This window comes from Stylophora pistillata, chromosome 6 (genome assembly GCF_964205215.1).
Source record: "Stylophora pistillata chromosome 6, jaStyPist1.2, whole genome shotgun sequence".
Lineage (NCBI taxonomy): Eukaryota > Metazoa > Cnidaria > Anthozoa > Scleractinia > Pocilloporidae > Stylophora > Stylophora pistillata.
In genome coordinates, this window is record NC_142524.1 from 2,441,284 (window position 1) to 2,451,975 (window position 10,692).

The window sequence follows — 10,692 nt, forward strand, 5'->3', positions numbered from 1 at the left end:
TCAAATCTCCCGCCTTCAATGCGCGCGCATTTTCCGCTATTCGCACGAGGTGAACTCAAAGTTAACATTTGTTTAGAAGGAAATCAGAGCCCTTTAGCTGTTTCTCCGTTTCTTTAGCTCTGTTGAAGCGAAAGGAAATAAAAACCAAAAATGCCTGCAAGGAAACGTCAGACAAGCAAAAGGAAGGCAGAAGAACCTGCGAAGGAGGCAGTTAACAAGAAGAAAGACAAGCGAGGTCAGCTTTTCTCACTGAACCCGCGACTCAGTACATAATGTGTTGCTGGGATCGACCTTTGTCAGTTCTTGGTTTCGTTAATTTAATACCTCTCTGACATGAAGAGCTAACTGCATATCATCTGTTGGAATATATGATAACTGGATTCAAATTGTGTGGAATTTTGTAAGCTTATACACACATAAAAATTTCATGCATGGCTAAAATATTTGTATTTTTGGAATGAGAAACAGTATTGTATGCTGAAACATACAACAGAGCTTTGATTTTATCTAAACCATCTTATATAGAGAGCATTAGATATTTTATCCATTTTTGAGCAGAGGTAGTATTTAAAGTGAGCAATTACTCTGTTTGGTTACAGAAGCCGCAAGTGTTGACCAGAGGGAAGTTGGGCATGTCTTGACACTCGGGCAGGGTGATGTGGGGCAGTTAGGTCTGGGTGAAGATACCTTGGAAAGAAAGAAACCAGCCATCGTGAAAGGACTTGATGATCTGGAAATTGTTCAAGTGGAATGTGGAGGAATGCATACTGTAGCTCTCACTGACAGTGGAAAGGTGATGTCAGGTTGCATGATTTATCAACAGCGCTCTCTTAACCTTTTCAAAGCCCCAAGAGTATCTAGCATCTAATTTCTCCTTCCAGTATCACCGCTGAATCAAACAGTAGGGTTATGAGAATAAAAGAAATGATTGCCAACCAAAGAAGCTCTTGATTGTAAAACAAATTCTCCTTGTCATTGCCAAAGGAAATGTAATGGAAACAACAACAACAACAACTTTATTTGCACCCCTGAATTAAATTAAATTTGCATTACAAAAAAAAGTAATAAAACAAATAAAATAAAGTGCATGGCTGCCCAATAGAATTGAGCAGCCATCCTTAGGATTTTAGAGTAAGCACAGTGATGTTAGGGTGTAATGGGTGTTAACTGATGTTTGGTGAATTGATTTCTGTGCACCAAGGAGTGACCATAGTGAGAGTTAAAGGATTAACACTTCTCTTTCAACTATACTTCTTAATGAAAACTCTGTGCTCATCAACAAAGAAATGTCATCTTGAATTGAGAGAATTATTGAACAGATCTTGGGAGGTGAAAGTTTAAAAGCTGATCAATACAAAAGTTGTTTTCTTATACAGGTTTACACTTGGGGTTGTAATGATGAGGGAGCTTTAGGCCGTGTTACTTCAAGTGAGAATGGTGAAGAGTTTACTGCTGGTCCAGTGCAAGATATAGAGAGTGTAAATGTTGTCATGGTGTCAGCAGGGGATAGTCATACAATGGCCTTATCTGACCAAGGAACAGTGTATGGCTGGGGGACATACAGGGTAATTATCAGAAATTAATTCTTCTAAATTTGGATGGATCTTGATGCTTCATCAGGAAGAATGATTGATTACTGATTCCCCTTGGTTTCTAGGTTTTTTTTTTAGTAACAAAACTGTTCTCTACATCATCTATTACTTAATATCAGATGGAGACTGCACGTGGCCTTCCCTTATGGGGTGTCTTGAAAAACTCGCTCCTGTTTGAAAGGCTTTCCATTAGTCATTCAAGCGGAATCAACAAATCCTACTTGTTGGTACTAGATTTTTTCTCTGTCCTCCATTCTCTCTCAGTTGTTATAAATCATAACAGTATTATATGTTATAATAATTTGAATTCATGTTTAGGATGCAAGTGGACAAGTTGGTCTACAGGCAGATGGTGTCAAACACAAGCCCACTGTTATCCTAACACTTCAGAACAACCCCATTATTAAAATAGCATCTGGGAATGACCACACAGTAGCATTGACAAAGGATGGAAATATCTTTACCTGGGGCTGTGCAGAACAAGGCCAGTTGGGAAGAATAATGGGATGCTTTACTAGTCGTGGGGGGCGTAGGGGTTTGCAGTACATCTTAAACCCAAAACAAGTTCGCGACAAGAAAAGACTGACATTTAAAGACATTTTCTGTGGCAGCTACTCCACATTTGCTGTTTCTCAAGATGGTGCAGTGTATGCATGGGGACTAAACAACTATGGGCAGCTGGGAACTGGAGATCTTGAAACTCTTTATGCTCCAACAAAGGTGGAAGCTCTTACATCCTTAATCTCAGACAATAACAAGTGTGTCAGTATAGCCAGTGGTCAGCACCACACAATTGTTCTAGACTCAAGTGGCAAAGTGTATGCAATGGGAAGAGCAGAATACGGAAGACTTGGTTTAGGTGAAGATGCTAAGGAAACTACCTCTCCAGTTTTAGTTGCAGCATTAGAATGGAACCCCATTTGCAAGATTGCTTGTGGTGAAGCTGTTAGCTTGGCTGTCTCAAGTAAGGGGGATTTGTACTCGTGGGGTTTTGGAAGTTGCCTTCAGCTGGGTACAGGAGAGGATGAGGATGAATTTTCACCAGTGAAAGTGGAAGGGAAGAACTTGCAGTCTGAACTTCATGAGGTGTTGGGGGTTTCTGCTGGAGGACAGCATACAGCATTACTAGTGAAAGACAGGAAATAATGAACTAACCATACTTCTCTGTGTAAAACATTAATTTGTATGGCAAAAGAATAAATAGCTTTCCATTCTGAGGAATGTGTCACTGAAGTGGCACAAAAAATCTACTGGTAATCATCATAATTTTCTTTGAAAACATCTTTTTATTTTTTTTTTTTAAAAACAAATGATGTAAATTATTACACTTTAGACAGTGGTGACTGTCATATGTTTTGCTAAGAGTTAATAATGTTCATTATTGAACAAGCTTATTTTGTCATTTCTTTAATTCACCCATCACAGCAAGGTAAACTTGGTTTGGATGAGAAAATACTCTTATTTTTAATTGTACCGAAAAAAAGAAAGTCAGAATATCTGCTAGACAGTCATTCAATCTGTAACAAACAGATGACATCAAACAAGGCTCGTGAATGAACCCTTATGTATTCATATTTTCAAATAAATTTTGAATCAGAAGGATTTTAATATTGTTTTTCACTTTGTAAAAGAGCATTTGTTTATTTTATTTTTCTATATTTTCATTTCTTTTTTAAGCTTCTTCATTACATGTGGACTGCCAGTCAAAATTTTCTCTTTGAGATGTGACTTTTAGCATTCTGGGACATATTGCAGTAACTTTATTTATCCAGACATTGATTTAAGAATCAGTTTGATCACAAGTCACAAAGTAATCAGCACAAAATGTTCTGATAGCTGATGGGCTTCCACCTCTTAGTGGCTTCTAATCACAACCCTGTGCGAGAGTGACCGGGTTTAGAAAAACACATTTTTGAATCACTTCACAGAGCTAGCATTCCTCTGCAATGTAAATCAGCTAAGCTTGTTTTGCAAACTACTGCTGTTACTGCAAAGGGTTTCCTTCCCAGTGGTAAAATAAGAGGCATTGTGCAACATCAGCCAGCAACAGGTCTGTCGTGGGTCTAGCACTTATTAATAGTTCCCGACTTTCAGCAAGCTTCTTCCTGTCTTGGCTCAAATCTTCCCAGGGGGTGAAAAATGTGTGTCTTGCAGTGTTGATAATGAGGGCCTGCATGGAAGCTAGCTTGTACAATTTATATTTGAGGAGGACCTCTTGAAATGGAACTTACTCCATGGACTGACTTGGCCACAGAACTTGAATTTCTTTGAATAGATTTGTATAAATTTTTTTTCACTAGGAATCTTGTGAATCCAACTCCTTCATGTCTTCAGCACCACTCTTCTTTATATCCATGCACACCCTCTGCATCAATATAGTAGAAACAAGATGTGCTTGGGAGGTGAGGTGCAAAGATGACCTGTAACTGTCTCTTGATTACAGGGTTCCTTTCCTGTGGGTTAAAATACAAACTAAGAAAACAGTTCTCCATAACCTGGTATTTCACCTTCATTAGAGTTAATGGACTCGGTCTACTTTGCAGCCATTGTTTGGTCTCGTCACACAGCACACTCTCTTCCCCACCAAACAATGGCTGCAAAGGAGACTAATATAGAGTGCAAAATTTGAGACAGTGGGACAAATTGTGATAAAACCATGGGCTTACGCTATTGTTACATTGTATCAGTTGCTCTGTGCGTGACAACATCAACCTTGTGGTAACCATACTTGACCAAGCCAGTCCAAGAGCTGGAATAACAGTTTTATTTCCACTTCTCAAGCTAGTTAAAAGAAAATCAGATGATAATACGGACATTTTAATATGTGGAGTTCTCTCCTTTGCAGTAATAATTTAGCATTATCTCAATCTGAAGAATTTATGGTGACATTAAAATATCACATTTAAGAATAAGGGTTTTCAAGTAAAATTTCTATTTTTTAAAATTTAAGTTGTTGTTGAGAACAAATGTACTCAAATAATACAAGTTTTTGTGCACTATTCCTGTAAAAACCATTTGTTGGCTGAACTTGGGTTGATTGGTATATTTCCATTTAATGAATGAATGCAAAAAAAAAATGCAAAGACGACACGAAATAAAGATTACCTGTTTCCCTCAGTTTGAATTACATCCGAGACCTAAATAGAAGGAATTGAAATGATTAATGACTTGAAATATGAATTACTTAATGGATATTTCATTGCCATGTTCTGTTGATCCACTCAGGATGCAACATTTGCCAAATTCTCAAGACTAGGTAACGAAATATATCTCCAGTTTGAAGAATTTTCATTCAAACCTGAGGGTTTAAATTTTAACTGATATGTTATTTAGAGGCTGAACATTAAAGAAATGGCTGAGATACAAACCTGGTTTACACACACTACTGGAACAGAGTAAAGATGACTGAGTTTGTGAAGCTGTGCACCAAAACACCTTAAAACTTTTGCCCTCTTTGACATTTCTCCAAGTGAGTACTCCACACGAAAAAGAGCTGTAATGGAGTCAATAATCACAAGCTTAATAGCTCTTCTGTGCAGCAGTAGTGGCAGACGATGTGTTATGATGTTTTGCAAGTCATCCTGTCAAATTTAGATTAAAAACAAGTAGGTCACAGCTTGAACTTGTTGTAAGTGTATGTAAGCTTCAGGTTCCTTTTCTTACCAAAGCTGCTCTCCCAAGAAGCAATGATATGCCAAGAAACCACGGATCGACGTCAGTTTCTAAGCAGTTGTGTACCCACCCCTCCCCTAACTCAACAACAGTCAGCTGATCGCAAGTTAGGGTTAATGTTCGAATTACTAGTATCTAAATTCTCCTTACAATATCACCCTTGAACCAAACATTACAGTCACAAGAATAAAGGAAATGATCACCAACTAATGATACTCTTGATTGTTTATAAACAAATTCTCCATGTCAACACCTTAGAAAAAGTATGGAGAACATTATGGAGAATATACATGCTGATGTTAAGGTTTAAGGGGTTGGGAGAGGGGTAGGTGTGCAGTTGCTTAGATATTGACATTGATTCAAAGTCTTTTACAAAGAAAAAGATCAGAGATCAAATTCTAATCATCAGAACTTACCACATCAGCTGCATGTTCAATGAAAACATTATCGCTGAGATTCCATTTACAACTAACTAGATGAACTGCTTGACTCTTGGTAAAACTCTGTATCAGCTGATGCAGTCTCTTGCTGGGGAAAACATCCTCAGTTGAAATGTAAACTGCACCTAACATGAAAGAAGACACTGTAATGGATAAACTTGAATTGAAACTATGAAAAATTATAATACCATATTTCCTTGAAAAAACACATAGGCACTTAATTTGAATTTCAGTTAAAAATATGGGAGCTGATTGGAAGGAGGGTGCTTAATAAAGGGGGGGTGCTTTTATACTCCAGTACTGATTCCACTGTAGCAGAAGCTTAAAAGGTTGTACAGTGGTAATAGAAACAGGTTTTCTTTTTTCCTACCATTTAGAAAGTGAGGGGGGCACTTATTTAAGGAGGGTGCTTTGCGCATTATCTTTCCTTATGCAAGCTATAACAGAGCGCTCAAAGAGGCAGGCATCTCCTGTCTTTACGACAGGAGAGCATCTCTATCGTTTGATCTTTTTAATGACATTGTTCTTGACATTAATCACAAGCTCGCAGGTCTGCTGCCACCTAAAGCTGAGCACCACAGGCAGCTGCGCAGCAATAGGAAGTTTAACGTGCCAGTGTGCAAGACTGATCGTCTTAAAAAATCTTTTTGTTGTTAGCCATAGCCTAAGGATGTAAATATATATGTTTAAGTATGTATATTCTCTTAACACAAGATTATCCTAAGTGAAACGTTTTTATTAGATTTGTATATTTTTATTATTAAGATTTTCAAACTATTTTAACTATGAATTTTGTTTCTTGTATATTATACACGTAATTCAGTCTTCAGACTGTGAGGTGTTTCTTTTTAATAAATGATTTATCTACCTGCTTGTTTGACAATACCTATGGGCAGTGCCCTTGTTTGAAGAAATATGGTACCATAGATACAAGGAACAATTAACCCTCAACTTTTCTAAAGATTAATTGTGGAGAACTTGAGTGGTGGAGTACACAGAATTATTATTAGCTCGCCCGGTAATTAGATTATTAGCTCACCCAGCAATTAGATCTGCCAAGGCCACTGGGGAAAGAGCTTTTTCGGTAGCTGCCCCATTTTTATGGAACTCTCTTCCGGAAAGCCTAAGGGCTGTAAGTGGTGTAAATATTTTTAAGAAACAACTGAAAACATATCTTTTTAAACAAGCATACTGTTAATTGTGTGAATGTTTTTAGACTCTGTACTATATAGATTTTTTATCGCTTTTTAATTTATTGTTAATATAATTTTGTTTTCATTTTGTAATTTAACTATCATGTTCCCTACGGTTTCTTTTAGATATTTTTTAACTTATTGTAAAGTGCCTTAGATCATATCCTTATCATGAATTTTTGCTATAATATAAGTATTAAATTTATTATTTATTATCATTATTATCATTATTATTATTATTAAAGAGGGTCATCAAGAATAAAGATCAAGGGTTGAAAATTACCTTCTTCATAGTTGCTGGTAATAACAATGTGATCATCCTTTGGAGCTTTTAACACAAACAATTTTAAACATATTACATTGATCCAATGAAGAGCTATAAAGCTAAGAGAACTAACAACCATGAACAAAAAAAAAAAACACACCTCCTTCAAGACCACCTTGTTCATGAGGTAACTGAACTGACAAGCAAAGTTGGAGGCAAACTTGTGTTTTACCAGAGGAGCTTACTCCTGTAATCTCTGTGATGCCTTCACTCAGGATGCCCCCACGCAAGAAACCATCCAATATTTGGCACCCTAAAGACAATCTGTGTCCCTGTGAATCCCTATAAAGTGACAAAGCAGTTCTCATGGGTGGACAAGGGAGTGAAAGTGCAACAGCTTTAAGAAGAACAGAGACATCAAAAGAAGAAAGCTTTGTGGCTCTTTCCAGATCTGCAGCTGACATACAGAGAATCGTGGTCTTGTTTGTTAACTTTGCTGAAATTAGAGTAAAACAGACTACTGTAAGTGAAAAAAAAAAAAAAACCAAAACAAAACAAAAGTAACACTTGTCAGACTGACCAATGAACTGATGGATTGTCTGATCAATGGACTGACTGACTTAGTGACAGTGTGACTGAGTGACTGACTGTCTGACAGACCGATCAATGGACGATTTAGTGAGAGTGATTGAGTGACTGATCGTCTGACAGACTGATCAATGGACTAACTGACTTAGTGACTAGGTGATTGAGTGACTGACCGTCTGACAGATTGATTACCTGACTGATTGTCTAACAGTCTGTCTGACTGACCGTCTGATTGACTCATCCACAGACTCTCTGACTAAATGATTGACCTACTGAAATGAAAAAGTGTATGGACAAAATCTGTCTCAAGACAGAAAGCAGAGTTTCCAAATCGCACAGGTTCTTACTCTTTTTTAGCGCTGTTATTATCCGAGGATGAACATCCAGTCTTTCTATGGTATTCATTATGGATTCCTTTTCCTTTAAATTGAAAAGGACTTTAGTTTGGTACACTTTGTGGTCACGAGGAGCCTAAATGTTTAAAACGAGCGCCCTGATAAACTTCTCGCAAGGATTTATGGTACCGCTTTAGTTACCAGGTTCATCAAAGGAAACGTAGGCTCGCATATCGTGCAGGGTTTTATAAGGGTTAATCCTCCAAGACCTAGAAATAAACAGATAACGCTTCTAGTAGATAACACAATGCATTCCCGGAGTACTGGCGAACCTTCCTTATTTTCACCGTAGTTTAGAGGAGGAACGTCTCCAAATTTTCTTGTCGCCGACTGAGTATCCAACCAACAACCAACCAACCAACCAACCAGTCGCCAACTGAGTATCCGCAAGAACTCAGTTCATATTACCTTGCCATATTATCTTGAGATGATCTGCAGAGGGCTTAAATTAGGCCCTTGGATATGGGGCCATAACTTTGATTTTACGTGATTGTGCTTGCCTAATTTTCAACACAATTTGGAAAAAAACCAGCATAATTTTGAGCATAATGTGAAAAAATCGGGCAATGCTCGTAGCTTAATATACTACTTTTAAAAGCACTATCTATAAGGGCCTAGGCGGAACTCAAGTAGTCATCGACGATGAAGCTGTAACATCTACTGACTGCTTGGAATTACTTGGGATATCTATAGATAGGCACCTTCGTTTTGATGAGCACACAAGTTTAATTTACGAGAAAAGCAGTCATGCAGCGTGTAGGAGTCCTGATGCCACTCGGAAACTAATACACTACGGTGCCAAACTACAACTATTTAAAGCTGCTATTCTTCCCTGACTAACTTATTCGCACCTTGTTTGGCACTTCTGTCGTGCTAGCGACAGTAGAAAATTAGAACGTGTACAAGAAAGGGCACGTAGAGCCATTTGCTGCGACAGATCATCAAGTTATGATAAATTACTGAATACAGCCGCTAATCTATGCAACCTACGTAAGAGACGGTTACAGGATAAAGCTGATCTTATGTACAAGACAAAAAATAACATTTGCCTGAAAAATATTGCAGACCTTTTCCACTGACAAACACCAAATATTCACTGAGAAACAAGGAGTTCGCCATGCCTAGATTTAAAACGACTACACATGGAAAGCATTCTATCAAATTCATTGGCCCAAAGTTGTGGGGTCTAATACTTAGGCCCGGTTCAGAGCCGAACTCAACATGATTTGAATTTGGACCGACCCAAATTAAAAAAGGACGCCTGTTGATTCAGACGCCGTTATTTTTGGCCGTTCCAAATACAGTTCCAGTAAAACTAGTCACATTACTTGCAAAATACATTATAATAGTTTATGCATTAGGATCGGCACATGAAAAGTACGACGTCTGAATCAAAGCCGTTCCAATGGCGTTCCAAAGGCGAAATTCTCGGCCAAGCCAGGCGGGAAGAACGGATGAGCCGTTCCGGCAAATTGAAATAGCCGTTCCAAATTGATTCAGACGCCGATCTTTTCATGTACTTAATTCAAGGAATTAGGTTCGGCTCATGAAAAGATCGGCGTCTGAACTGGGCCTTAAAAATCTATCTGCATTATCTGTATTAAGGCAGCGTATTAGAAAGCTTGATTTAAATTCCTCACTGGCCGATACTCATTGCTCTGATTGTATTTCATGTCATACATAGTAAACAATTTAGTATTTTATTAAGTCTATGCACATGTAAATAATATTATCTACTACGTACTCGCCATTATCAACTGGAAATAGTGTTATTTATTTAAATTCTTTATTTTAATTTATTGATTATGTCCCCATTTAGTGGTTCCTTACTGCTATTTCAGTTTGACACCTAAATAACAGTATTCATTCATCCATTCATTCAACTAAACTCAGTTGACACAAATATTTTTCGGAGCTTTTCTTTTTTTACAATTATTTAATGGAGCTTTGATGATCGAAATCCTCAGATCAATGAAAATAGCAAATTCACCCTTTCTTCTCTAGATTGTCTTCAGTATTCCCTCTTAGAAAAGAATAGGAGCCAACCCCCTAACCCCTGAAAAGGTGCAGGGGGGGGGGGGGTGAAAGCGTCGCGATATATTCATGTTCCTTGAGAAGGAAAGTGGAGAAAACTCCTGTAGTTCAGTGCATACTTAGACAAAATAACTCGAAGAACACTCAAACACCCCCTTCCCCCCTATACCTCGTGTGTTAACAGGCTAATCGCTAATTATCAAACAAAGCTGCCTCGTAAATAATTTGGATAGGAAGACGAGTGGGAGGGGGGAGGTGGTGATATTTTTCTTCATATTTTCTCGTGGGTTACATAGAACTTTCAGGTTGGTCAGAGGTCGTCCTCTTGTAGTTTACAGCATTATTATTGGTGAAACTGAGAAGTTTAAGGGGGCCGAAGTCAACAAGAACGCCAAAAATACATAAACAAACATATGATGGATCAAAGCTGTTTTGATACTTGTCCTAATATTCTGTGTCAGGTCAACATCAATAATGATTTTATTGTCCATATCACGCGACACACTGAACCTT

General features: G+C 37.9%; 2 protein-coding genes across 4 annotated transcripts; one reads left to right on the top strand and one right to left on the bottom strand.

Moving 5' to 3' along the window:
* The first annotated feature begins 24 nt into the window (after nt 1-24).
* Nucleotides 25-3,194, top strand: LOC111327296 (regulator of chromosome condensation). Its single transcript, XM_022931445.2, has 4 exons — nt 25-235; nt 600-793; nt 1,377-1,565; nt 1,911-3,194. The coding sequence occupies exons 1-4, from the start codon at nt 151-153 to the stop codon at nt 2,736-2,738; spliced, it is 1,296 nt and encodes a 431-aa protein (XP_022787180.2). The 5' UTR covers nt 25-150; the 3' UTR covers nt 2,739-3,194.
* Nucleotides 2,874-8,405, bottom strand: LOC111327298 (DNA repair protein XRCC3). Of its 3 annotated transcripts, none has more exons than XM_088762762.1 (8): nt 8,098-8,234; nt 7,943-8,022; nt 7,323-7,658; nt 5,681-5,829; nt 4,961-5,173; nt 4,698-4,729; nt 4,259-4,373; nt 2,874-4,045 (listed from the first exon to the last, which is right to left on the bottom strand). In XM_088762762.1, the coding sequence occupies exons 2-8, from the start codon at nt 7,989-7,991 to the stop codon at nt 3,923-3,925; spliced, it is 1,017 nt and encodes a 338-aa protein (XP_088618888.1). In that variant the 5' UTR covers nt 7,992-8,022; nt 8,098-8,234; the 3' UTR covers nt 2,874-3,922. The 3 variants fall into 3 exon arrangements, with proteins under 3 accessions (XP_088618888.1, XP_088618889.1, XP_022787181.2); XM_088762763.1 differs by having other exon boundaries at nt 7,943-8,019; nt 8,098-8,183; XM_022931446.2 differs by lacking the exon at nt 7,943-8,022 and having other exon boundaries at nt 8,098-8,405.
* Nucleotides 8,406-10,692: the final 2,287 nt, after the last annotated feature.

What these genes read in the sequence shown, in the direction of transcription:
- LOC111327298 (XM_022931446.2), bottom strand. Translation starts at nt 8,155, where the DNA reads ATGAATACCATAGAAAGACTGGATGTTCATCCTCGGATAATAACAGCG. An exon ending in ACAAGGTGGTCTTGAAGGAG is followed by an intron (nt 5,830 to 7,322) that starts GTGTGTTTTTTT and finishes CTTTCATGTTAG; the next exon opens with GTGCAGTTTACATTTCAACT. An exon ending in TTGAACATGCAGCTGATGTG is followed by an intron (nt 5,174 to 5,680) that starts GTAAGTTCTGAT and finishes TAAATTTGACAG; the next exon opens with GATGACTTGCAAAACATCAT.
- LOC111327296 (XM_022931445.2), top strand. Translation starts at nt 151, where the DNA reads ATGCCTGCAAGGAAACGTCAGACAAGCAAAAGGAAGGCAGAAGAACCT. An exon ending in CAAGAAGAAAGACAAGCGAG is followed by an intron (nt 236 to 599) that starts GTCAGCTTTTCT and finishes GTTTGGTTACAG; the next exon opens with AAGCCGCAAGTGTTGACCAG. An exon ending in CTCTCACTGACAGTGGAAAG is followed by an intron (nt 794 to 1,376) that starts GTGATGTCAGGT and finishes TTTCTTATACAG; the next exon opens with GTTTACACTTGGGGTTGTAA.